Source organism: Myxocyprinus asiaticus, chromosome 50 (assembly GCF_019703515.2).
Source record: "Myxocyprinus asiaticus isolate MX2 ecotype Aquarium Trade chromosome 50, UBuf_Myxa_2, whole genome shotgun sequence".
Lineage (NCBI taxonomy): Eukaryota > Metazoa > Chordata > Actinopteri > Cypriniformes > Catostomidae > Myxocyprinus > Myxocyprinus asiaticus.
In genome coordinates, this window is record NC_059393.1 from 13,452,629 (window position 1) to 13,480,380 (window position 27,752).

Here is a 27,752-nt window from a genome sequence, read left to right on the forward strand (position 1 = left end):
ATTCCACACAAAAGCCATCCTGCAACGTTTGTGTTTTGGAAATAAATGATACCTCAAATCTTACGATTTTTACCAGGTGATAAAAAAAATGCATACATTTGCATTAACGGAAAGACCTGAGCCATTTCTAGAGACCAGAATAACAGGCACTTGGGGATTTGCTCTTTTGACTTGGCCCAGTAAACAACTATAGCAACCACCTAGAACTCCCTAGCAACCTTAATGCAACATGCTAAAAGCCACTCATTTTATTCAGAAAATGTTAAAATCTAGTTCATAATACTCTCAGAGAGCACATAATATCTTGAGTATTGAAGCTTTTAAATTGCATTTTAGTACAGATTAATTACTAATCCATGTCAAACATTAAAAAACTTTTGTAAAACAACTGTCTCTTTTAGAGAACATCAAGCAGGTCTGAAGAAGAAATATGTTGCATGCAATCAATGAAAATGGATGTGACCAGTGTATACTGAAAGGAAATGGCCAACAGGGCTAAAATGGGAGCAGCAATGCAGTAATCGCACCATGCTGGTCCTGTAGGTGTCCATGGCTTTGCAGCACTGAACACTATTTTAAGGGTGTGGGAAGTCTAAATGACTGTCTTTGAGAGTAGAAAACAACTGAAGCAGAGATGTTGTGCAGTGCGACAAGCTAAAAAGAGAAAATTGGCAAAGAACTCTACCATCCTTACCCAAAATGATCCCAAAGAGAGTTCTTGGGAGAAATACCAACAATACTTTGCTAGATTTATACAGTGGAAATGGCCCTAGATTTTCCAAAGAACCAGAGAGGTGCTAAATATGTGCTTTCTTTGACATTATCTAAATACTAAATCACAACCTTGCATAGATAGACAGGCATCTTGCTTACATTTGAACTTACATTTAAGTTAAAAGAATGCAACACCATACAGTTGCAAGCTTAGAAAAACAAGGGTAGAAAAGAAACTCTGTAATCAACACGAGAAATTGACATGTTGCTTCCGAAAGTTCATGCTCCCGTTCTGTCAAATTACTGAAAAGCACCATTCACTATCAGACATCTATTCAAACGTGAACACATTTCCCTCTAGAACTTCATATAGCGCATTGCACAAGCAGCCACCAAAACATGGGTTGTGGTCCTGTGGGAACTAGGAAGCAGGTGTGGACTGGCCATTGGGAGAACAGGGACTTTTCCCGGTGGGCCGGCCGCGAAATGGGGCTGCATGGTCCACTGCATTATGAATGGCAAAACGGCCCTTCGATATGTGGAAGGGGCATTTCTATGGAAGGTTTCTATGTAAAATCCCGGGCCAAATTTTCTTCCCAGTCCACCCCTGCCAGGAAGTAATCACATGAACAATGGTGAGCATGATTAGTAGCTTGTAATTTCGCTCTAAAATTGCATTTTTATGCCATTGACGGTTAAGTGTAGGGTAGGGATTTTGGTTAGGGGGTAGAGTTAATAAAAATATGTATTCCTGTTGACTGTATTACAGTATTTACAACTAAAAATACAACTTGCTTTTAATGCCACTGTGTGGACATTTCACCTGGAAACTGGAGATCACACGTGCCCATCCGTTCAACATTTCCAGCTTTGGCCATTGGGGCAGCGATTTGAATTTCGGTAAGCATAGGCTAATTTTAGCAGCAAAACTTCTGACCTACTTTTGTCGAATTCACAGTGTGATCAGTCTATTGTTACCACCAAGACCAGTGGTTGTAGTGCCTACTAGCATGTGCTCTCAGAAACCCTTTAAAGAAACCCTTTAGAACTTTACAAACCTCTTAGAGGACTAAAATGTGAACCAAGTGAAAAAGAACCCCTGCAGTTAAAAGTGGGCTCAGATCTCATTTTGGGTTTAATAGAGCTATCATAGGTTCTAAGTCATAAGTTCACCCTTTTCCACTAAATTAGGCCTATAATTGTTGTTTATTATTATTATCTTATTACCACTACTAATTTAATTTTCAATTATTATACAGCTCACTGGAATACTTGATTCTGATTGGTCAATTGTTGCATTCTGTGGTCAAATGCTTTTGTATAATGGGAGCTAAAATATATAATTCAGTTTACTGCCCATATTCACAGCTAATTTACTACACACAGCTGTGTTAATGTTTTTAGTATCGTTCTGGGTGCCTTCTCACATAATGAAATAATTTCAACTCAAATCTATATTTTATGTCCATTTATTTAAGTAGCTGTGTAATAAGCATGATAATATTTAGTTTTAATGTATTCCTGTTGCAATTCCTCCACTTTGACATGGCATTGCAAGGAGAAAAATAAATGTCTTCAGCCTTCATTTTGACAGAAAACAGAAGGATGAATTACTAAGTATAGTTTAAAATCACTTGCAAGTTATAAGCGAACCACATTCAGTACAGTTTGTTTTAAAATGGTGTGAATTATTTTGGAGTGCAAAAATGTTATGTGACTAACTTATTTTGTAGTTATTTTGTATAGCTTTCACTGAATAAATGATCAGCCTTAGAGGCTTGGCTACTGCAGTGCTTGAAGCACCCAATAGAACATTGCAAAAGTAAACAAAGTATGCAAACCTAATAAGATAAAATGTGTTTGACAATCACTTCTGGCGCTATGTTCTTTTCAGAATCTGAAACCATTTGAGTACAGTTATAATGTGGACTGTGTTAATGTTTGTTCATGCCTGCATAAGTACATTCATTATTGATATAGTACTTCTTGATCAAAGTATGCTAACTGGATATGCAAAAATGAAATAGCTGTGCTGATGTTTTTCACCAGAGTGCAATTTGCATCAAAAGTGACTCTAGAATTTCTTGTAGCAAACATGGCTGAAACTTCAGCGAACGTAGGTCGAAAATCCTTAAGCTGAGATTCAAACCACTGCCCCCAATGGCCGAAGCTGGAAGTGTTCTTTTACACATGGGCACAGGCAAGTTCAATTTTCAGGGTGAAATGTCCACAGGGTGGAGCCAAAAGTGAGTTGCATTTGTAGTTTGAAAGGTGATCACGTCTGAATTGACGTACAAATGCAAAAATGGGGTCGATTTCAGGGTACCTGAACACTCAGAAGCAATGACAATTTCTTGTGTAATAGTGTTGATAAATGTCATTATAGAACACCTCAGTGTCAGTGACTTTTTAAATTGCTCCTATTTAATTATAACAAAGTCTGTAACCACCAATCAAACTATTATTACAAACATTTAATAAGAATTTGGGAAAAAAAATTCACAAAGTAAAAAGTTCAATAAAGCCAGCTTTTTAAAAAAATGGAGCATGACAGGCTTGCAGCTGCTGTAGTGGTTTCACGTTTAAACATTGGGAAACAAAATCATATAACAATTTCTTTATCTATTGTTTGCAGTCCACATCAAGTGTCGACAACCTGTTTGGAAAAAAGGCCAGATTACTCACAATTTAGGTGCATAATAATGGAAACTTCAAATGACTCTGCTATGAAAAGGATAGAACTTGCTCATGCAGCAGTGATTTATGACAGACTTTTCATGACCCATTTCTATTGGGTTTGTCAAATGATATGGGAAGTGCAAGCTAAGCTACAGAGCAAAGTGCCATTTTAAGCTATAGTTTGATAAGATTTACAGTTCAGATAAAGAATATACATGCCATACATCACTTCATATAAAATCTGATCCAATATACCAACTTAAACTTATAAAATAGATTCAGTCCCTCAAAATATGGAGGTCCTCAGCAAATCATTGTGATTAAAATAAATTGATTAAATATGTATAGAGTTCTCTGTCATGCAAAGGACAGAAAGAGACACCAAAGCTTTTTCTCAACGAGGCTGGTGATGCAAGAACATTGTGAGCATGTGCAGTCGTGTCCGTCCCCTGCCATCAGTCCAGTGGTTTGTGGGAGATGTAGTGTGAGTATCTTGCTCCATTCCTCTCACACAGGTCCAGAATAGCTGTAATGGTTATTGTGCTCAGATTCTCCCAAGTGTAGGCTGGGTTTCCGCACTGCAACATCACTTTCCATCGTCTCTGGACTCGAGCACTGAGGAAAAGGACGGACCTTGAAGAAATCTGACACATATCGCACCTGAAAGAGACAGTGCAAATTACTTTCCAAGGACTCGTATTTTTGGAGCCAGAGAGGCATATGTGGCAGATATTTTCCAGCCTTTCATAATACATATATTAGATGCTTAGATTTAAATGTTAATGTAATGTTTAGGACAAGAAGCAAGAGAGCCAGGAAGCAGCAAATATTTAACTTTGAGGCTCTGTTGCTTCTAAAATGTACTATATTTATCAGATACAGTTACCATATACCAAACCACACAGAAACCACATTGTAACATGGTTAAGGTTGGGAAAGGAGGAGGTGGGAACCGGCTGAAGAGTCAAAATAATATTTAATAAGAACTTAAAAAGACACACTACATAAACACACACATGGTAGCTGCATGTGGCTCTCTCTCTCCCCCGAACTGTCGCGTTCCGCCACATTTATCCCTCTCCTTAGCTGATTAGCCAAATTGGGGGCCGGGCGTGTGTGGTCACGGCCCGGCCCCGCCCTCCCCCTCATCACACACATTTCCGTGAACACTTTCTCAACATGATTCATTGTAACTTACAGTGAGAATTGCAATGAGCGCCCCCTGGAGTAGTCCTACCAGCACGTCGCTCCAGTGGTGTTTATAATCGGACACGCGGGTGTAACCTACGTACACGGCAAAGGCCACCAGGAAGAACTGGATGGTGGGCCTCAGGAGACGAGCCCATTTTGCATTCAGTCTTGCCTGGACATAGAACTGAGGGGAGAAAGAAAGGAGGGAGATATTAGGCTGTTAATATAGGAATATTATGCAACATGGTAAGAGAATAGCACCAGATGTAATTTTATGAAGGAAAAGACTTCTTTGGATAAAAAGTGGCTAGCAAGCAGCATTTTCAATTCTAAGTACCTAACAACATTACTGCTGGAATAAGAAGGTTGACCTTTTATGGACCACCATCCCCTTTTGGAAAAGGCATACTACAAGTGAATCTAATAAAAAAAAAAATAACAACCACTCTTTCCCTATACTGGGATCCTTCGGAGGGATGTACAGAGTGTCAGATGCTACATGCAGCCAGCAACAGCACAAGATTAGGTGGTCGACTATTTGACTAGTCATCCAACAACTGACTAGTTGATTAGTCAGGTTGACTAACTAACAATATTTTTAATGGTGGTTTTAATGGGAGACATAATTCTCAAAATTAACTGAGAGGTACAACTGCTTGGAGAGCTTTTTTTTTTTTTGCGTGATTATAGCTTCTGTGCTTAAAAGTGAATAATTGTCAGCACAATTAAACCTACTGCAAGAAGTTTACTCTATTTATGCTTTAATTTATGTCCATTTATGCAACATAGCTGTTTCAGCCATCAAAGCACTACATCAACAATACATTTCAAGACGATCACTGTCCGGCGTAAAATTCTCTGCTGTCAGTAATGCTCCCGTATTTGTGATGTGCTTTGGAGAGATAAAAGTCTTTTGCTAATTCTGACACTGCTTGAATAAATTGTTGCAGTAAAAAAGGTTTAAACGCAGCGAGGAACGTCTACAGATTCCCAGGTGCTCTTGTTACATTGAATCGTGTCAGTATTTTTTTTCTCTGACAGTTTTGGTAATAAGATGTTTCAGTTATTCAGCCTACATTTTTGTTGAATATCCGTTAGTAACCATGTTGAAATGCTGTGCTTAGCGTCCGTTTTTCCCTCTGAAATGTATCCGATCAGGATCACATGATCATAACGGAGACTAATTATACATCATTATCCTTGTTCAAACAACCGACAGACTAGTCGATTATAAATTGGTAGTTTTGCACATCCCTACATCTAATAGTTGCCACACCACATTGACATATAGCCTAAATGTGGGTGGTCTCGTATTAATGGAATTGGGTTTCTGGCATCAGAAATAAAAAGATTTTAGAAAGTGTTGTCTTTGCAACTTGGTTTAAGTAAATGCTCTTTATGGACTGGAAGGAAGTTTGTAGTTCTACATAAACTACAATGAACTCCTTTATTTCAAAATGTTAGGAAAATTGGATTCCTCATGATAAGGCCCCTTTAAAAAAATAACAGAGCCTGTGATTGTTGTAGCACTCACCGCTAAGAACAGCATGCAGTACATCCCAAAGGAGGAGTGCCCTGAGTAGAAGGACAACCTAGAACACACAAATCAGATGTAATTTCAAAGATTCAAAAGAACTTCCCTGAAAAGAAAGAAAGAAAGTCTTGCATTAACCATTCTCATGAGACATACCTGGCTTCAGTGACATCACGCGGGTCGCCAGTGCAATTGACTGTGGCCATGTATCCTTTGCAGACTTTGGGAGCACACACTGCTAAGAAATGTGGCCGTGGTCGCCCAATGGTGTACTTGGCCAAGTCTGTCAGTGATTGGCTGACAGCTCCCCCAAATAGGAAGGTGCCCAGCACCTTATATATGGCAGACACATACTGATTAAAGGTAGAGTTGGAGTGAATTATTTTACTGTACACCAGGTACACCTCACCCAACGATATCTAAAGACAAACGGAAAAAAGGTACATTGTTTAGTGTTGTGATGCGTTTCTATGGATAAAAACAAAGATAAAAACTAAGTGTAAGGAACTATTGATTGAGATGCAACACTATAACCTTAAACAATATAGACATTCATAAACAGTACCGAAATTGTTATTCAAGCATATATTGGCAAATGTTGTGTTAAACATATATTTAACCAAATTTAGTGAGGTTTATGCTTAAAACATTACATTTTGCATCTCAATGTTTTTTTTACATTTTTTTTGTTTTATTTTTTTTCTTCATTGTGCTTAGATGTATGCTTGACAGTTTTGATATGACTGGGCTGGTTTGAGTATTTCTGTAACTGCTGATCTCCTGGGATTTTCACACACAATGGTCTCTAGAATTTACTCCGAATGGTGCCAAAAACAAAAAACATCCAGTGAGCAGCAGTTCTGTGGATGGAAACGCCTTTTTGATGAGAGAGGTCAACAGAGAATGGCCAGAATGGTTCGAACAGACAAAGTCTATGGTAACTCGGATAACCACTCTGTACAATTGTGGTGAGAAGAATGCTAATCCAAGATGCGGGCTGGTGCTCTTTTGGCGGCACGAGGGGGACCTACACAATATAAGGCAGGTGGTTTTAATGTTGTGGCTGATCGGTGTAAATGTATGCATATGATCAAATACACAGATGTTTGATGAATGATTACATTTACTAATAAACAAATAATTACTTTTTATAACGGTTGCTTTACAATGGCTTAGAGCATGACTCATTGAAAATTTTAGAACCACAACAGTTTCATGGAAATGATTAGATTATCCTAAAAAAATGAAACAACAACAACAACAACAACCCAAAAACATGATGCCAAATAAGCCCATGGGCACATAACCCTCAGTATCCAGCTGTGTTGTTTTTTGCATAATGAAACTAACTGCTGTCCAGAGTCATGAACGAACACATTGTTTTGTTCAGTGCGTGACTCTGGAGATGAGATCATGATGGATAATGGGGGAATGGAAAGAGAGATGATTTAAATAGAGACTCACAATGATGACCGTGCAGGTGATGGTGACTACAGCCAGTGTTACATGTGTGATGGTGTCTGGTTTTATGGGGTAACCAATGCTCTCATCCTGGCAGTAGATGCCTCGCTCATATGGCTGGGATGCAATATTCATGATCACAAAGGGCAGAGAAGCTACAGGAAAGAGGAAGTGAAGACAAAAAAGTAAATAAAAGTTATATCTGACTCCTTAATGATGAGGTAATGGTAAATGTGGGGAATACCAGGGTTAATCTCATGAAACCTGTCAAGAACATATTCAAATTACTATACATTTCAACAAAAAATAAAAAGAAAGAATGACACTTCTGTTTGTCTGCCACAGATGCATTGAATGTGCAAGAGATGTGAAGAATGTGAGCTGCTCTCTAAAGGTGATTAATTTGGAAACAAGCAGGTGTGAGACATGCATTAAACCATAATAATTGTGTTCAGGAGCCTGCAAAGACGTCATCAGTAGCAGTTCACTTCCGCAATTTGGTATGGTTTCATTCATATCGGCAGCGATCCGAACCGGATGTATTGGGTGCACACCCGAGTTCAGAAAACAGTGTTCACATCATCCAAAAGAACCAAATTTTGACATCATTCGAACCCGGGTGCACACCAAAAGTGCTAGTGTGAAAGCTCCCTTAGTCATCACAGACGTTTCCCTGAAATGCAGCCACAATTTGTTAATGAAACCTTTTTTTTTTTTTTTTTTTCAACTGGCTGACCACCAGCAATTTTAATCTGAATTCTGCCATGGAAGCAGTAAGTATTTATAGAACCTCTTTCATCCAAACAGTTACATGGAAATAAGAGTTATCCAACAACTATGAGGAAGTCACCTGACCACACAGTCTTAACCCAAAACACATTGAGAACCATAACAGTAAACACCGCCATACACACCCACAGCCCAGACATCCTCGCCACAACACATTTGTAGATGGACTGATGAGGCTAAAAACGCACATGTCTGAATGTAGCTACAGTTTGATCCTTTAATAAATGGAAAATGTCCATGGGACATTCGGAAACATCACACAATAACTCTGCAACCATGTGATCTTGCCACAGCAAGTGAGGAAAAGGTTAAGAGCATTTCTACTTCCTGTAATTCCACTTTTTGCTGATAAGGTGGCCAAATAATAGCACCGTGTTCTAATAAATGTGCATTTATTTCCTGTTAAACATGACGCAGTTCTCCAGCACAGTTCTTGGATGGAATCTGTAGCCTTCTTGTGGATATTTTATGTACACTGCTATAGTAAGGGACCTCCTCTTTTCCAAATGTATCTCTGTGACAACTTAACACATGCAGTGTTGGTACAAGCCAAAATGTTAAACATGCATTGGGCTCTTCTGGGAAACTCGAGAAGCTAAATGATAAATATGGATGCCCAGCATCCCACACAAGTCCAGAATTGCTCAACTGCAATTTAGTTATACCAATGTGATATTACAATGTACATGAGGACACATCTTTGGGCTCATCAGGAGAGTTTTCATGTTTGCATGCAGATTATTCTTCAATATTATTTTACAAGGCTCAATGAAATGTACAAACAACAAGCTCATCCATATCCATATCCATCTATCTATCTATCTATCTATATATATATATATATATATATATATATCTATCTATATATATATATGCATACATTGGCGGTGAAAGGTTTGGAATAATGTACAGATTGTGCGGTTTTGGAAGGAAATTGGTACTTTAATCCACCAAAGTGGCTTTCAACTGATCACAAAGTATAGTCAGGACATTACTGATGTAAAAAACAGCACCATCACTATTTAAAAAATTAATTTTCAAAAAGTCATTTTTGATCAAATCTAGACAGGCCCCATTTCCAGCAGCCATCACTCCAACACCCTATCCTTGAGTAATCGTGCTAAATTGCTAATTTGGTACTAGAAAATCACTTGACATTATATCAAACACAGTTGAAAGCTATTTGGTTCGTTAAATGAATCTTAACATTGTGTTTGTTTTTGAGTTGCCACAGTATGCAATAGACTGACATGTCTTAAGGTCAATATTAGGTCAAAAATGGCAAAAAAGAAACAGATTTCTCTAGAAACTCATCAGTCAATCATTGTTTTGAGGAATGAAGGCTATACAATGCATGAAATTGCCAAAGAAACTGAAGATTTCACACAAAGGTGTACACTACAGTACTCAAAGACAAAGGACAACTGGCTCTAACAAGGACAGAATGAGATGTGGAAGGTCAGATGTACAACTAAACAAGAGGATAAGTACATCAGAGTCTCTAGTTTGAGAATTAGACACCTCACATGTCCTCAGCTGACAGCTTCATTGAATTCTACCTGCTCAACACCAGTTTCATGTACAACAGTAAAGAGAAGACTCAGGGGTGCAGGCCTTATGGGAAGAATTGCAAAGAAAAAGACACTTTTGAAACAGAAAAACAAAAAGAAAAGTTTAGAGTGGGCAAAGAAACAGACATTGGACAACAGATAATTGGAAAAGAGTGTTATGGATCTTAACCCCATTGAGCTTTTGTGGGATCAGCTAGACTGTAAGGTTTGTGAGAAGTGCCCGACAAGACAGTCACATCTATGGCAAGTGCTACAGGAAGTGTGGGGTGAAATGTCACCTGAGTATCTGGACAAACTAACAGCTAGAATGCCAAGGATCTGCAAAGCTGTCATTGCTGTACATGGAGGATTTTTTTGATGAGAACACTTTGTAGTTTAAGAAGTTCTGATTTTTTTTTTCTTTTCAAATTGTAATAGTAATTTTTCACGTTATTAATGTCCTGACTATACATTATGATCAGTTGAATGCCACTTTGGTGAATAAAAATACCAACTTCTTTCAATAAGAGCAAAATCTGTACATTATTCCAAACTTTTGGCCGCCAGTGTGTGTGTGTGTATATATATGTATATATATACACACACACATCATGCTGTATACTGTATATATGGAGCTTAATGTGTCACAGTGAGTTAATAATAATAGAATGCAACAACTAATTTTGTTTTATCATCTAAATCTATATCTAAATTTACTGTTCTTTGACAGCTTAATTGAAAATTTAGGCATGTAAATGTTTTCGAAAATGAACTGACTTCGACTGCCTAATAAACCGTGGTAATGAGTTCCAAAGTTACGTAGCGAATAGTCCAGCAGGCTAATTGATAAATGAAGAATTACAGTTATGTAAGATTAAATAACTTAATTATTTTTCATTTCGCTGTTTTAGAGGCAGGATTTATTTATTGGATTGGATCATTGCTCCATGTAGATGAACAGCATCGGTAACAAGTTAACCTTGATGCTGATGCAACTATACATTTATTAAAATTTCATTTAATTGGGGCCTAGGTAGCTCAGCAAGCAAAGACGCTGACTATCACACCTGGAGACGCAAGATGCTGAGTGACTCCAGTCAGGCTTCCTAAGCAACCAATTGGCCTTGTTGCTAGGGTGGGTAGAGTCACATGGGGTAACCTCCTTGTGGTCACTATAATGTGGTTCTCGCTCTCGGTGGGGCGCATGGAGAGTTGTGCGTGGATGAATAGCGTGAGCCTCCACATGCGCTACGTCTCTGCGGTAACGCGCTCAACAAGCCACCTGATAAGATGTGCGGATTGACGGTCTCAGACGCGGAGGTAGCTGAGATACGTCCTTCGCCACCCGGATTGAGGCGAGTCACTACACCACCTCGAGGAATTGGGCATGCCAAACTGGGGAGAAAATATATTTTTTTTCATTTAATTTAAAAGTTTTAACCACTTTTTACACCACAGATTTACAACTTTGCATCAACTTTTGCAGAGAGAAGCTGAAATGCAATCACACAAAAAACAATATTATACATACTCATACCACACCTCAAGTCATGTTGAGTTTCAATGTATTCTGTGTAACAGAGTCAAAGAGGAGCTTAAGGACATCTAAAGAAGCCCATTATATTTCAAATAAAAGAACAATACTGTTTGACATGACACTGTACTTCCATACAGTGTGGTCTGGACACATCATACATTGATAACTTTGAAGCAGACATCCACAATGGTGCACTGTTAAAATCCATAGTTCTCAAGTAACCTTGCTGTATAAACAGTAATTATTGTGCTTTATATTATTTACACTGTTTTGGCTGTGAGATTCAAAGAAACCAAGTCCCCACTGAAAATATTATGCCAACAGGATCAACGTTATGAATTTTGGCAATGGTAGGAGAAAGAGGTAAAGCACATGTGAAATTTGATTTCCCAAAACAAAACAAAGAAACTTTCAAACAGGGACCTCTTTTCATTGCAATTTATTTATTTTATTTTTTTCATTTTCTGTTAATCCTTTATGGATGTTACTGTACAAGGTGTGTGTGTGTGTGTGTGCGGGGGTCTCTAACTATCTATGGCCACACACATGACCAACAACAACTACTTTTTCCAAGTCTTCAATTAATTATTGTTAGATATGATGCATTAATACATATTTGATGCTGCTGGGCTTTGACTCAGAAGCAGATCTGTAAATAAAATTACACTTCACTGTTAATTAACTGTATGCTTGTTTTGATTTCTATGCTGATAAATCCACCACACAAGAAAACAAAAAGGCTTATTTTTGCTTATTTTGGTGAAGCAAGTGGCTTATTTTAGGCTTGTTTTTCCAGACCAGGTTGCTTGTTTCTCTTGCGAGATCTGGCATCACTGCAACTGATATTTCACCCAACCATTAGCGCAGAGTAGTCATTTTAAAAAGAATATTATTAACTGTTCTTTTATTTATTTATTTATTTGTTCTAACCGGTTACCATTTGGAAAGGAGGCTGCGGAATTTCTGAACCAAATTTTTTGCTCGGAACGAACCGAAATGAAAAACATTTCATTTTTAGTCCCTGTACCAAACAACAACATTTCTCAGTCAGTGAAGCAAGGATGTATATATCAGGGTACATGGCAGTGAACCTAACTGACTGACTTCTATGAACTCTGTGTGACTCAGGCATTAAGGCTATAACAGTTATGACCCATCTGCAGAAATGGCCTTCGAGGCAATCATCTGACATGGTGCGTGCTGCGAGGTGATCATCTGTGTTCCGCGAATGCTATCGGGTCCTTGAATAACATATAACGTGCGGGGAAGCCGATGGAGCCAGTGGAGTTTCTCCTGCCCTCCTAGGGTAAGATGGTGCCCCTGTAGGGTGTTGGTGCCCTACACAGACTGCATAATATGTGTATAGGGAGTGCCGGTACTGTACATGATACATGGCCTTTCGCAAACTACCTCACTAACTAACAAGCTCACTCACTCAATAACATTAACTCTGGCGATTCAGGCCTCAAGCAGACATGACCCATCTGCAGAAATGTTTTAGGTTCATGGTACATGACCTTTTGCAAACTAGCTCACAAACTTAACTAGCTCCCAAATATCTACAGTAACTTCTATTAACTGTGGTTACTCAGTCCTGATGAAGCCTAAAAAAATCTTTATCACTCTGGCAGACTGTGTTGTAAAATTTCCATTATTGTCTATTTCTAACCATCATACTTGTATTCATTTCAGTAATAGGGCTACATTAAGGGGCATGTAAAATCCATAACATAATGGTATATACACAATAGTGGATATATGGTAGATTTTATATTTTTTTGACTCCCCAAGCGCAAGTCTGGTGAAGCCAAGGACTTCTAGGGTGAAAGTTCTACCTGTCAATCAACCACTGTGCTAAAAAAAATATTTTAAACAACCTCATTGTGAAAATGTGACTCTATATACATTTTTGCAAAACTTGTTATATGTGTCTCCAGGTACAATTCCCTGCAGTTTCAAGGTGAAATCAACACTAGAGGCACTACAACAACTGTGTGCTTTATTCACTCAAATCATGACTTCAAAGGCTGATAATGACTTTATAAATGCTTATTTTCTCTCTACTACTCAGAACCTGCTATTTTAGGATACGACAAACTTTTACGCTAACGCATCTTTTGAAAAACGATACATTTTAAAGCTTTTATTACAAACACCTTCATATTTATTACATATTTAAACCTATTCCAAACTGATAAGCTTCTGCGGTAGCTCACCTCATAGAGCGTTGGACTTGGAGTTGGAGGACCGCAGGTCAAGACCAGTCATGAACTCAAACTGATGTGACATGACAGAGTTATACAAGCAACGCAAATTGATGTGGTTGCTTCAGAAAATTTTCTTTTTTGCTTCTGCATTTTAAAACACAATCGGTTAAGGCATTGATAAGGTCTTTTTAAAAATGTAATTTATATTTTAAAACACTATTGGTTAGGTTCAGGTTAAAGTTTTAGGTTAGGGAGGTATGTTTTAATCATTAAAAAAATCCATCTAAAATTCACCTTAAAACCTTGTTTGAATACGACACCATTTCACTTGATTTTGGCTCCCCCTGCTGGACATTTCACTGGAAACCTGCAGCCAAACGTGTAATACAGCATGTCAATTTTGAATTTGCAAAAATGTTGTCATGGTCAGGTAAATCTCATGTGACCAGGCTGATTTTAAAACTTTGCCAGTTAAGTGCAGCTTTAAAGTGCATTTACATGGACAAGACTTCACGGATGTTCTTCAGTATGTCTGATATCAACATGCAGTGACACAGATGAGAAGCAAGCACATCTGAAGCACAATTATAAAGGTACTCCACTATAACTCAGAAATCTGCTCTAAATGTCATGTTTGTGCTTAGATTAAATCCAAGTATAACTGGCAGAAACGGTGCAAATATTTTGCGCGCTTTCTTTTTATTCTTATACTTTTTGTGCGCTATATTATCATACAGTAACTGATATTAACACACTGGCGTAATGGTGTACGCAGTCATGAAATCAGATAGTCTCCCCTCAAAATCCAATCTGTCAAATATCCGACAGCATTTAGAACAATTATCAGACAATGTCTTTAAAAAATCAGTAAACTATGGATAGTTTTTCGTAAACATAGCTCCTGGCCATAGCATCTTCTTTTTTTATTTTTAAAATTGCAAACTATTATTGCCACAAGGAATTAAAATCTCCTCCTCTGGATTTATGTTTTATAATGATAACTAGAACATTAAAATTAATGCGATTGCTTTCGAATTCTCCAGGTTGTAAAGTCACGTAGTGTACCACTGCATCTGTACGATTATCAGATAAACTGACTCATAACGCGTGCAGGGGCTCACGACCCCCCGAGTGTCAGAACTCGCACTGTGTATGCCCAGCCTAACTAAATAACAGATATTACCCATCTGCAGAAATATTTTTACTAAGTGCACGGCCTTTCGCAAACTACCTCACTAACTTACTAGCTCACTAATTAACTAGCTCATTCACCCACTTACTTACTAACAATAACTCTGGAGAATCAGGCTTCAAACAGACATAATCCATCTGCAGACATTTTTTTACTAGGTAAATTGCCTTCTTCAAACTACCTAACAAACTAACTAGTTCTCTAACTAACTAACAAAATTCTACTAACTCTGGTGGCTCAGGCCTCAAGGCTTACACAGATATGACCCATCTGCAGATTTCCTTTTACTAAGTACATGGTCTTTGAAAAACTAGCTCACTGTCTTTCTAGCTTACCAACCAACCAACTTCTATCAACTCAGGCCTCAAGGCTCAAAAAGATGTGAACCACCTGCTGAAAAATGTTCACTTAATGGAGAACCCTTGTTTTCTTGCCATTAAGGAGTTTATTCTTTTCTGTATTTTTGCCAGCTGAATACACTTCAAACAAATGAAAACAAATGTCCAATAAAACTGTGCCTCATTTTTTCCCTTTTCTTCTGCAGACTTTTCAGCTCATTACTATGAAACTAAAGACAAATGAGACTGCAAAAAGGCTTTTGCTTCCAAGACCAAAAACATTTATATAGTTAATAGAAAGCCATTAATAATTCACCCCTAAGTTTGAATCCAGGGCATGCTGAGTGACTCCAGCCAGGCTTCCTAAGCAACCAATTGGCCCGGTTGCTAGGGTGAGCAGAGTCACATTGGGTTAACCTCCTCGTGGTCACTATAATGTGGTTCTCGCTCTCGGTGGGGCGCGTGGCGAGTTGTGCGTGGATGCCGTGAGCCTCCACATGTGCTCAGTCTCTGCGGTAACGCGATCAACAAGCCACGTGATAAGATGCACAGATTGATGGTCTCAGATGCGGAGGCAATTGAGATTCGTCCTCTGCCACCCAGATAGAGGCAAGTCACTACGCCACCACGAGGACTTAGAGCACATTGGGAATTGGGCATTACAAATTGTGGAGAAAATGAGGGAAAAAGATTAAATAAAATAAATAATTCACCCCTGGGGATGACTTTTCATTTTCAACTGTCAAAAACAAAAACAATAAAGAAAAAAAAAAAAAAAAGAAACCCCAAAAAACATCTAAAAAAAGAAAAAAGAAAAAAAAAAAAGAACAGGACAGGACATTCTGGTACTCATTAGTGAACTTTACAAGTATTACTTCTGAAACATTTTCCAGACTCTGTACTCATAGAATTCAGTCAGGACTAGCAGTATACTGTAAGCTACATAAAAGTGGTCAGTGAGGAGGAGCTTCAAACAGCTTGAGTTCAAAGCCTCAGTTGGCAGGTGTGAACATGGCGGTCATTTAATTGCACAACCAAACGGGACTATAGGGAGAGATGCAGAGCGTCAGAAGCGAGTCATGCTTTAAAGGTGAAGGGAGTAATTTTATCAATGTTTAAACAAGTTCTCATATCCTAGGTCATTATGTAGAGCCATTCGTAGGTTGACTCCCCCGAAAAGTGTGAACACTGTCTCTGTGGACCTTTTTTTCTTATAATCCCAAACAGCCCGACATAGCAACAATGGCTCAACCAATGTGATGAGATTGAGACGTGTCCCTGCAGAACAAAAATGGGCGTTTTCCAATCAGTGGGCATTTTCAAACCGGGATAGGCATTTTTCAACCACTTTACACGATTTGCCTACTACGCTGAGATTCCTTACTTTCACTGGATAGTTCAGAAATGCCCATCCTGGTTTGGAAATGCCCACTGATTACTACATTGAGATTCCCTACTTCATTGGATAGTTGAAAAACGCCATCCTGGTTTGAAAACGCCCACAGATTGGGAAACACACATTAGCGTTCCGCAAAAACCTATACTTCATGAGTTTGGGATGGAACTGTCTGTTTTTCGACCAATAGACGACAGAGGGAGTGTTCAGGAAATGTGTTTAAAAACAGTCATTATTTGCGCAATGCCGTTTGGTGTCGCTAGTGGCACAGAAATTACACTTCACCTTTCACAAGTTCATCTAGTCCTGGAGTGCATTAAGGTAAAAAGATTTGGCGAGCTGTCCATAAAAGAGGGGCTCGAGCACAGGACTGGACTTAAGCTCTGAGAACCCCCCCCCAAAAGACTATCTAAAGCAAGAAATAGTAAGAATATTTTGAAATAATAATTGGTATAGGCATTATGAAATATAAAGGCGGAGATTGGGAGGTGGAAGAATGCTGGAAGAGTTGTCACTGGTGCGAGAGAAACAGCCGCTTATATACAGTATCTTTGGGAAATAATTGGCAGGCCTAGATGGACAAGCTCATCCCAGATTTAAATTTGGAACTTTACTTAATTTAATAAATCACAATTCACACCCAACACAATATTGGGGCAGCTCTTTAGGGAACCGACCCTAGTCTCAGTTAACCTTCATTCCCTGAAACAAATTAGTTCAATTTGAAAGTACAGGAAGATACATTTCCTGAAAAAGATTAAGGGACCCTTTTGCTATATTCAAAAACAAAAAAATGAGCTAGCCACTCCCATAGTCTTCACTCATTCATTCACTTTTTCCTCTGTGTTTGGCGAATCCTCCCCCTCCATCACAAACACTATAAATACAGAGGGCAGAGTTGAGCACTACCTTATTTAGTGTCAACCGATGTACAGTTACGTATGCAGAATAATTGGAAAGCAATCTGAGTTAACAGTCAGAGTTTGAAACAGACACGCTTTCCCTATGGAGGAAAAGCCGCTGGAGTGACACCAGAGCCATTACTAGACAAATCCAGCAGCTTAATTCAATATACCTATGTGGAGAATATCTGCAAGGTTCATTGTGCATGATGTCAACTGAGTTTGAAGAATCCTCTCATCTTTTCCATACAATGACAGATTATAGTGGCTAAATGTGTCCAAATACAACACAAAAGCATCATGAAAGTAACAGAATGTCAGTCCATATGACAAGTCTTCTAAAGTCATACTACAGCTTTGTGTGGGGAACAGACTGACGTTTAAGTCATTGTACACATTCTTCCCCTCTAGTAGAGTTTTAACTGAAGAACCACTGTGACTGGATCATTGAGTCAGTGAGCTAAACTAGAGAACCGGATCATTCCAATCTGGACTAAATGTATTATTCTTTTGAGCTGATACATTTCAATGAACAAGTTGATTCGGTTCACAAATCAAACTGAACAACTTTTTCAGCAAACAAGTTTGCAATGACATGAGGGTAAATAGTAAATGTTTGAGTAAAAAATCATATATTTTTTATTTTGGGGGCAAGCGTTAATTTAAAAAATGTTTTTATCCCCTTTTCTCCCCAATTTGGCATGCCCAATTTCCACTACTTAGTAGGTCCTCATGGTGGCGTGGTTACCTCAGTCGGGGTGGCGGAGGACAAGTCTCAGTTGCCTCCACTTCTGAGACCGTCAATCTGCACATCTTATCACGTGGCTCGCTGTGCATGACACCGCGGAGACTCCCAGCATGTGGAGGCTCATGCTACTCTCCGTGATCCACGCACAACTTACCACGTGCCCCACTGAGAACGAGAACCACTTATCGCAATCACGAGGAGGTTACCCTATGTGACTCTACCCTCCCTAGCAACCGGGCCAATTTGGTTGCTTAGGAGACCTGGCTGGAGTCACTCAGCACACCCTGGATTCAAACTTGCGACTCCAGGGGTGGTAGTCAGCGTCAATACTCACTGAGCTACCCAGGCCCCCAATTTTTAAGTAGCTTACAGTATTTAAAAATATTGTAGCTTTTCAAGTAACAGACTACTTTTCCGCAATGATTAGCTGTGTAGCGCGACAAACTGCAACATTGCTGTCTTTTGTCTCTCTAGATTGCACATCCAGCTTCACAGACAAGCAAATTGAGGCTATACTGAAACTCCTAAATAATGTCCTCTTTTATGTTTCTTGATGAACCCAAACATTTTTTTTTCATTTAGTTATTTAGTTGTCAGTATTTTTTAACTATTTTAATAAATTAGTGTTGCTAGTTTTATTAGTTGCATTTATGTAAATTATGTATTCAAGTTTAATGCTGTCATCCTAATCTTTGAGTTTTTGTGCCAGATAAAAACTGATATAGTTGTAAAAATAAATTATATAATTTGATGGTTATTTAAAAAAAAATATTGCCCCCTTAAATAGGTACAAAGTAGTGAGCTGCTTTTTCATAGTAGCTTGTAGTGAAGCCAACTACCCTTTCAAAAGGGTAGCTTTACTAATTTAAGTACTCAAAAGTATGAGTAGCTTGTGACATAGTAAGCTTCCCCAACACTGGCATGAAGATGGTGGTACAAGAAACTGAACATTTGGCTCAAACGTTTCCATTTCAAGCATTTTCAACAACAGATTACTTAAAAATGCAAACATTGGGGATTTTTTATCTTGTTTTTGATTCTGACTACACCACAGCCTAAAAGGGTGTAGCCCGTTTCCTTAGCGCCAACTTTGACCTTCACCCTGAGAGTGGTTCAACATCTTTATTATCAAACATGCCCTCTGTTTTTATTGACAGCTTGTACTCGCCACATTCTAAATTGTTTGTGGGCAAACCAGCAAATGTATTAATGTGTTAAGCTTTCAACACCAGACTTGATCCACACTGGCTTCATTTCAAAAACATCTGAAGCACGGTTCATATGCACTGCACCCATAACGCTTAAGTTCTGTGTTCCTACTCTGTAGATGAAAATTAGATGTTTTTGATACTTTAAGGTTTTTGTAGGGGGCACATCATAAGTGTTGTAACCCTGTCTCCTCATAAGTGAGAGTTTTGAGGCCGGTCTGTCTGCCGGTTGCCCGTGTTGGAGTTTGGCAAGGCCGCCTGACTCATTTGTAAGCTATGTGCTGAGTGTACAACCTCTACAGGAGGTGTCTGGAATCTTACTTCAAGCAGGAACGCACTCCCTCCTCTTCTTTTCTTTCAACACATGTCCCAGCCCTCTACCTCCCCACGCTAAAACTAGTGCATGATTTACACTTTTAGAAGCTATGAATATTTTTAACATTGTGTGGGTAACATGCTTACTAGCTGTCTGCAAGTAAATTTTGAGCAAATGTTTTTCTTTCATAAAAATATTTGTTTTGGTGATGAATGGTAACAGCATCGTTAACTTAACAGTCTCAAGATGTGACCAATTTGTGAACAATTTTGTTGATGTTGCAATTGCAATTGCATGCACACGTTTCTGAACAAGTTGAACCCGAGACTTGCAATACAATGAATGTTGGTTTCTACAGCCTGCAATTTGCCATCCTCCATATTTCGCCACTAGTTTTAGGAATTGAACCCAAAATGTGTGGCAGTAAGTCTTAAGGTTATTGCACAATGCTATGATGATAAAATGCTGCCAAACTACAATTCTGTCATGACCTGGATTGACTGAATATCCTCATTAAAATAATTAACAGAATTAGTAATATAGCAAATTCCTAATTTGCTGTGCAAATCTTCTATCGTGATTACACCAGAAATTGACATGTTGCTACACAATGTTCGGGTACCCTGAAATCGACCCCATTCTGCCGAATTACTGACAAGCACTATCTCCCATTATTACACGGCTCTCTGGAATACTCAATTCTGATTGGTCAATGGTGCCATCTAGCAGTCTGATATTTTTCTGTAACAAACGCACATCCACGTATCAGATCGCTCATCCGTGTATTGTGAGCCATCTTTCCTGCTTCTCGGATCACTGTGCAATCACTTCTATAAGTAAGCAAATAAAATAATTTCAACTCAAATCAATGTTTCATGTGCATTTATTTATTTATTTGGCAAGTAGTCTTGTAATAAAAATCACAATGAGCAGTCAGACATTTATTCATTACAAAATAAACACCAACAGAACTCAAACCGGAGGTGGATTTCAGCTGTTCTGCGATTTTTTTTTTTTCTGGTCACATAATTACATATTTTCAATGCAATTCAATATTTTACGTCCTTGTTTTTATTTATTTTGTTAGTAGCTGCATAATAAGTGGGATAATGTACAGTCAGCCAGTTTTCATTGCAAAATAAACCCCTTCAGGGTGATGCAAGACCCCTTCGCTTCGCGTTATGATCCTGATCACTCTGTTGGGTTTATATTGCGTTATCCAAAACATTATCCCTGAGCATTATCCCTTACTTAATGAGCAGCTTGATTGGAAGGTTGCAATTCTGCTCTAAAATTACATTAGGGTTGGGGTTAGCTTTAGGGGGTAGGGCTAATAAAATATAAATTCCTGTTGAATGTATTACATTTACAACAAAAAAATTAGGGCTGTCAATCAATTAAAATTTTTAACCGAATGAATTACATGACATGCAGATTAATCAAATTAATCGCAATTAATCATATTCATCATTAATAGCTGAGCTAGGCCCCCAAATAAAGATAATTCATATGAATAATGCCTAATAACTCAAATATTTATAAATCTGATATGTAGGGCCTATAATAAATATATAACATGGATTGAAATTCAGGCTGAAATAAATTGCATTATTGTGGCAGATGAATAAAGCATTGATTAGACAATACAAAAAGTGGCTTAAGAACTCAAGATATTGTTTGTTTTATTCTCATATCATTGAACACGCCTGCAGTTGACAGCAATCTGTTTTGCATTGAGTTTGTCAATATGTCCACTTCTCACAGTACGCATTCTTCTGTTCCGACTGCCCTATTTTTAATTGTCGCAATATGTACATATGCATGCCTCAGACGGACACATTTGGAGCGTGTCATAAATGCCACATTTTTAGAATGCTGTCAAGTTAAAAGTAATGGGAACTTTGAAAATTACGTCTCAAGATTCTTGTATTCTGTTGTGCTTTGCCCACCTGTTATGCTTCCTCCTAAGTGAGCGGTTCTCATTTTGTGGTGTGCTGCTTGTGAGGTTTGTTGAGGTGCGCTGTCACCTATTGATGCGGCTCGTAAAAACAGATGTACTTCAAGCTTGAATTGCTCGTATGGTAGGAAAATATTTACTTTTATTACGGAATTTACAGAATTTACCTAATTGTCAGGGGCATGATTACTTAAGTTATTTTTTGTATAATTAATCGCACTTAATGCGTTAAATCAACAGCCCTACTAAAAAATTTGGCGCCACTCTCTGACATTTCACCTGAAAACTGGTACTTACACATGCCCATATGTTCAAAAACGATTTCAGTTTCGGCCACTGGGGGCAGTGATTCCAATTCACATTTTAGTTTTTCCACATGCCATTACATCTTGCACTTGGTAGAGCGCTCTAGCCTTTTAAAGTATACTCTTTTGAATGCGTTAGTGTTTTTACCATTGTTAAGACCGTTCGCATTGTGCCAACAAAAGCCCCTTATTTGTGGTTAAATTATTATAACACACAGCCTTTTGTTGCTTATTGATTTACCTACATTGCAGTAAAACTGTTTGTGAATTATTATGTTAGTTAGGGAACAAAGAGCTTTATTAAAAACACTGACTTTGGGTAATCACCTTTTTTTGTGTCTGGCACAAATCACATGAAATCTCATGAAGATGAGGGTTGCTGAACTGATGGAAATACAGCCCGGGAGGCACGCATGTGAACGTCTGACTCATTAGAGAGACCAGAGGTACAAGGGCCTGGAAAGTCCTTAGTTGGCTTTATATAAAACACAAGCTTGAATAGATCTCACCAATTTCACTTTCACTGATATTGCAGCTTTGTCTTGTAGATGAATCTACTTATGTTTGTCCATATGTTACGGTCTAAGCAAAGGTGTGTAAAATCTTGGAGAATGCATACTCTCCCAGAATACATGGAGCCGTAAAATACAAACTGTTATCTTGTGAGCTTAACTAACAGCCAGACTGTGTTTGCATGGAGGAAAAATTTACTTAGACAGAGGAAAAGAGAGGATAGGGTGGGAGCCTGGATTGAATGTCAAATTCAGGGCTGGGGAAAGGATATTACTGCCCAGAAACACTTACAGAATTTCTCCAGTAGCTGAACTCAACTGGATTTCTGAACTTTCTGTTGTTATTAAAGCAATGTGAGAGGCTGATATTTATTTGACATTGACTGAATAACTCAATCTGTGATTGAGCGTTTCTGGTGTTACCTCAAGGCCAAGGGTCTTAAACTCCCAAGACTTTGAACTTTCTTTAATTTCCTTGTAGACCAATCAGAAAGCCTATTACTCACACATACTGTATGTGATTATGGGTGAGGCAAAATAAAATATTGTTAAAGTTATTGACCATCTATCTTAGCTGTGCCCTTATTTCCATACATGAATCTTTCTACCTGTCGGAAGACAGCTCTAAACAAGAAAGTTCTTAAATATGATTTGAGATGTACCAAAAACGCCAACACAGACCATCAATTGTCTCAAAACAATTCATAATAATTGATACAAGATGGCAAAATCGTAAGATATAGTATGACTTAGCTCGTACAAAAAGGTACGACTTTTATTCCCATAGAACCAATCAAAAAACAGAATTCTAAATCTATATCATACAGGCATCGATTTTTACCTAGCCTCCTATCCAACACTTCATTTAATGCAAGACAACAGCAGTAACAAGTTTGGTTACTCATTCCATATTTATTTATACATTACAAATGATTGTTGTATTGCAATAACCTGTAATATACTTCCCTCATCTCGTTCCAAACCCCGTTGTTTTCTTTCTTCCATGGTACACAAGTTATTTTCCCAATAGTTATTTTTGAAAATACTGTTGGTTATTTTAAGCATTGTAAAAAGTTGAAACATGCAGTTACCTTATGGGGCTATTTCTACCTGATCTAAACCTTAATTCTTATTAGACTACATATGGAGTACATCAGAAAATGCAACATGACCACACAGGAAGTCGGTATGTTGTTTCCAAGACTAGGATTGGCCACATTATGCTGACTCACTGACAAGGGCCATCTCCCATCAGATATTTTTGCATCGGCTCAAGCGTGTTTACCTTCCCTTGTGGTGCATCCAGAAGTGTGTTGCATCAGCAACGTGGGAGACCCGGATTCGGATCCCGCTTTGAAACCAGGAAGTGATTGGGTTTCGAGGTCAATATGGGTTTTTATTGGCTGATGCAGATACCCAAAGAGCAGGGTGGCAAATAGGCAGAAATATACATCTGTCGTGGCTCTGATAGGCAGGACCATTTAAATGAGAATGTGTATCACACCGGTCTATCATTGTGGTAACACGATGGCACATAACAACAAAACGAACTGTGTTTCGTCATTTGCATATCTCAGATGGCTCCTTCACGTGCACGCAGGCGATTCTCGCCACCCTCACAGCTTTAGAAACTTATCGGCCAATGCCGATAATTTAAATATACCAAATATTGGCTGATTTATAAGAGCTCACATTTAGCCCAACAACACTTACAGCTTTGGCCACTGGGGGCAGTGTTTCCCATTTCAGTAAGCACACACCTATTTTAGCTAAAAAAGAAAAAAATTTCAACACTGTTTAATTCTAGAGAATGTCCATTTTGCTCAGGCCTCCATCCAGGGGTCAAACTAGAAACCTATATTTTCCCTATCTTTGACAGGAAACATCTGAAATTGTCCTATACATTACCAACTGATGCCCACAAGTTATGCCACCACTGATGGACAAACATTTGGTTATTAGGCAAGACAAAATTGTGGTCTCCACAACATGGCACTTCAAAACAGCCACTGCATCCAGATGGAGACACTTGCACCACAATAAAAGTGTAGTCTGGGAAGGTGAATGGTTTTGCCTCCAGCATGTTCTAGCCCTAATTAAACTTAATGCTCAAAGGTTTGAGATCAGACAGACACAACAGAGACTTTAAAGGGCAGGTGCAATGGGAAGGTTACCTCTTCTCATCTTACGTCATACCAGCGTTACCTCATGCCGTTAAAAATCAGGCACAAATACAATGTTTCTAAAGGAAGTAATGGTCAAGATGGTTTGCAATCACTTTTGCACTGAGGCATGTCCAATCTTTCCATAATGAGTAAATGACAAGATGTTTACGGTTATTGAGTTGGTCTGCAAGCATGGGAGCAAAAACCACAAAGACATGCAAGAAAAGGAACATTTCTGAGGCTGCCAAACACTGTGGGAAATACTGACAGGCTTGGATCACATTTCCATAAACAAATATTAAGCTTCCTGAACGTGCGCACGAATCCAGCAAAATAAGGGCGCGCAACAGGAACAGAAGCCAGGATGAATGCAAACTTTTCTCCTTTTCACATGAGTAAAAACACGAACACACCTGCAAATAAATTAACTAAACATGAAAACCTTCCAAGGACCACTACCATTACACAAACACTGAACATGAGTACAAACACTTTGATCCTGGCCACTGTCAACCATGTTTGTTTATTTAATTTATTGAAGTTTGGGGCAAAGCTAAAGCAGTTTTGCTAGACTGAGCCCTTACACAATGTTATTTTAGTGATATTTTCTTATATATTACAAAAAATACGTATCACTAAAACAACATTGTGAAAGGGCTCAGTCTTGCAAAACTGCTTTAGCTTTGCCCCAAACTGAAATAAATAATGGCATGCTCTCTCCACAAATATGTCTGAAGATAATTAGATTTTCAAGACTGTATTTTACCATTTTGCATGTAAATTTCTTGCATATCATCTTACATATTACAAAAAATACATATATGCAAGAAATTTACACACAAAATCGTAAAATAGTCTTGAAAATCTAGATCTCTTCCCTCCAAAATTATTAATTGCAGTTTGGTGAAAAGTCAAAGCAGTTTTGCAAGATTTTGCCCTTATTCAAGGTTTATTTTTGTTATATATTGGTATGCAAGACAATATGCAAGAAATGTATATGCTAAATGGTAAAATATAGTCTAGAAAATCTAAATATTATCAGACATACTTGTGGAGACAGCATGCCAAAACATTTTATTATAGTTTGGTGCAAAGCCAAAGCAGTTTTGCAAGACTGTGGCGAAAACAAAACTGATTAAAATACCTAGACTAGGAGTTACATTTTATTTAAGTACTAATTCACCAACTCCTTGGTCTCTTTTATATTTGTAGTCGGGTTACTGACATGACATGTCAGTTGTATCCTGCAGAATGACATGCTATATACTTCATATAAAACTCCTATAAACAGTTTATAATTCTAACTCTTATATGTATTATGCATGTAATTTATGACCTAACATAAATAAATGAGTGAATATTATGTATGCATATATATATACACATATACACACACACAGTACTGTGCAAAAGTCTTAGGCACATGAGATGTCTCATAAAAGCATTTGTCTTAAGATGGTTATTTATATCTTCAGCTTTAGTGTGTCAATAGGATATGTAAATGTTAAGACTCCCAAACATTACTTTTGCAAATAGAAAAGATTAGAATAGAAGAACAGGGAGCCCTGCAACAGATGTCATGGCCCCCACAGACACCCCCACTGAAAATCCAGTCAGTCTGAGATTACATATAGAGACAGAAGCAATTGTTTTTTTAAAGGCAAAGGTGGTCACACCAAATATTGATTTAGCTTTTTTTATGTTTACTGGACTTTGTATGACATTAAGTAATAAATGAAAACTATTTGTCATTATTATTTTTGAAGAAATCCTCACTATGCAACATTTTTCACAAGTGCCTAAAACTTTTGCACAGTACTGTGTGTGTGTGTGTGTGTGTGTGTGTGTGTGTGTGTGTGTGTGTGTATATATATATATATATATATGCTATATTGTTTATATTAAATGCAAAAATATCTATATTTAAAATGGTTAAAAAGGTTACAAATACTTACATAAACACTTTCCCTTACAGCCTACTTTCATCTAAATTGTAACCTAAAATGTTTTAGTTAATGTCCTTTTGTCAACTACCCAGTTACATAAGATCACATTCAGGGACTGAAACGTTAAATGCAACTTAACCCATCAGTACTGTGGTGGGATACGTTTAGAAATGAACTTTTATATTGTTATGAAAGTGTATTATAGCATATAATAGGAATGCGCGCTTGCTTACCTACAACAACACACAGAACGTCCACCAGGACGAAGAGCTTCTTTTTCCTCAAACCCGTCATCATTTATTGAACTTTGACGCAAAGCTAGAAAGTCACTTCATTTATTTGACAATGTCAACGATAATCCACTTGGAAGCGAACAAAACAAACTCGAGGCAACCAGTATTGCGAGTTCTTCCGCCTCCGCTTTTTCTACCTATGCATGTAAACTTCAGCACATAAACGCGAAACATTTAAGACTTGGTATATCTACAACTTCAAAGAGTGACGGCAATCACTCATTAGCGCACATACTGCTATTGTATCCCCGGGTGAAAGCGGACTGGTTTTTATCCCTCAGGCTTGATATTTCGAGGACTCTTCCACTCCTTTCCTGAAAACACGCCACAATGTCCCGCTCGCCTTTCTGAACACCTCCACAGTCCACACCTTGAGCTGCTGACAGTGCGGGACGCGTCTGCGCAAACACGATGAGTGGCGAAATAACAGGCTGCACGTTGAACTGACGGTCAGGACATTGAACCATTAATAACTTCAACATATTACAGTGGGACTGGACACGGGTGATCGCACTTTTATGGCTGTCATTCAATATTTTAGGATAAGATGATTTATTGCTACTATATACATCTCACATTATCTGACGTATTCAATCTCTCAAAAAAGTGACGATGTGAACTGAACTATTTAATGCAAATGATATATATATATATATATATATATATATATATATATATATATATATATATATATATATATAAACACTCACACACCGATCAGCCACAACATTAAAACCACTTGCCTAATATTGTGAAGGTCAACCTCGTGAAAAACAGCACCAAAACGCATCTCAGAACAGCATTCTTCTCAT

At 38.1% G+C, this 27,752-nt stretch overlaps 2 protein-coding genes across 2 annotated transcripts in view; one reads left to right on the forward strand and one right to left on the reverse strand.

Annotated features, from left to right (window-relative positions):
• LOC127439298 (C2 calcium-dependent domain-containing protein 4C-like) overlaps window positions 1–27,752 on the forward strand; it is a 416,605-nt gene that overhangs the window by 367,420 nt on the left and 21,433 nt on the right. The gene's annotated exons all lie outside the window — the stretch shown is intronic.
• Window positions 305–27,353, reverse strand: LOC127439311 (phospholipid phosphatase 2-like). The gene is made up of 6 exons (XM_051695581.1): window positions 26,881–27,353; window positions 7,583–7,734; window positions 6,275–6,537; window positions 6,119–6,176; window positions 4,592–4,768; window positions 305–4,053 (listed from the first exon to the last, which is right to left on the reverse strand). The coding sequence occupies exons 1-6, from the start codon at window positions 26,942–26,944 to the stop codon at window positions 3,901–3,903; spliced, it is 867 nt and encodes a 288-aa protein (XP_051551541.1). The 5' UTR covers window positions 26,945–27,353; the 3' UTR covers window positions 305–3,900.

What these genes read in the sequence shown, in the direction of transcription:
- LOC127439311 (XM_051695581.1), bottom strand. Translation starts at nt 26,944, where the DNA reads ATGATGACGGGTTTGAGGAAAAAGAAGCTCTTCGTCCTGGTGGACGTT. An exon ending in TCACCTGCACGGTCATCATT is followed by an intron (nt 6,538 to 7,582) that starts GTGAGTCTCTAT and finishes GTTTGTCTTTAG; the next exon opens with ATATCGTTGGGTGAGGTGTA. An exon ending in CGCTCATTGCAATTCTCACT is followed by an intron (nt 4,054 to 4,591) that starts GTAAGTTACAAT and finishes TGTCTCTTTCAG; the next exon opens with GTGCGATATGTGTCAGATTT.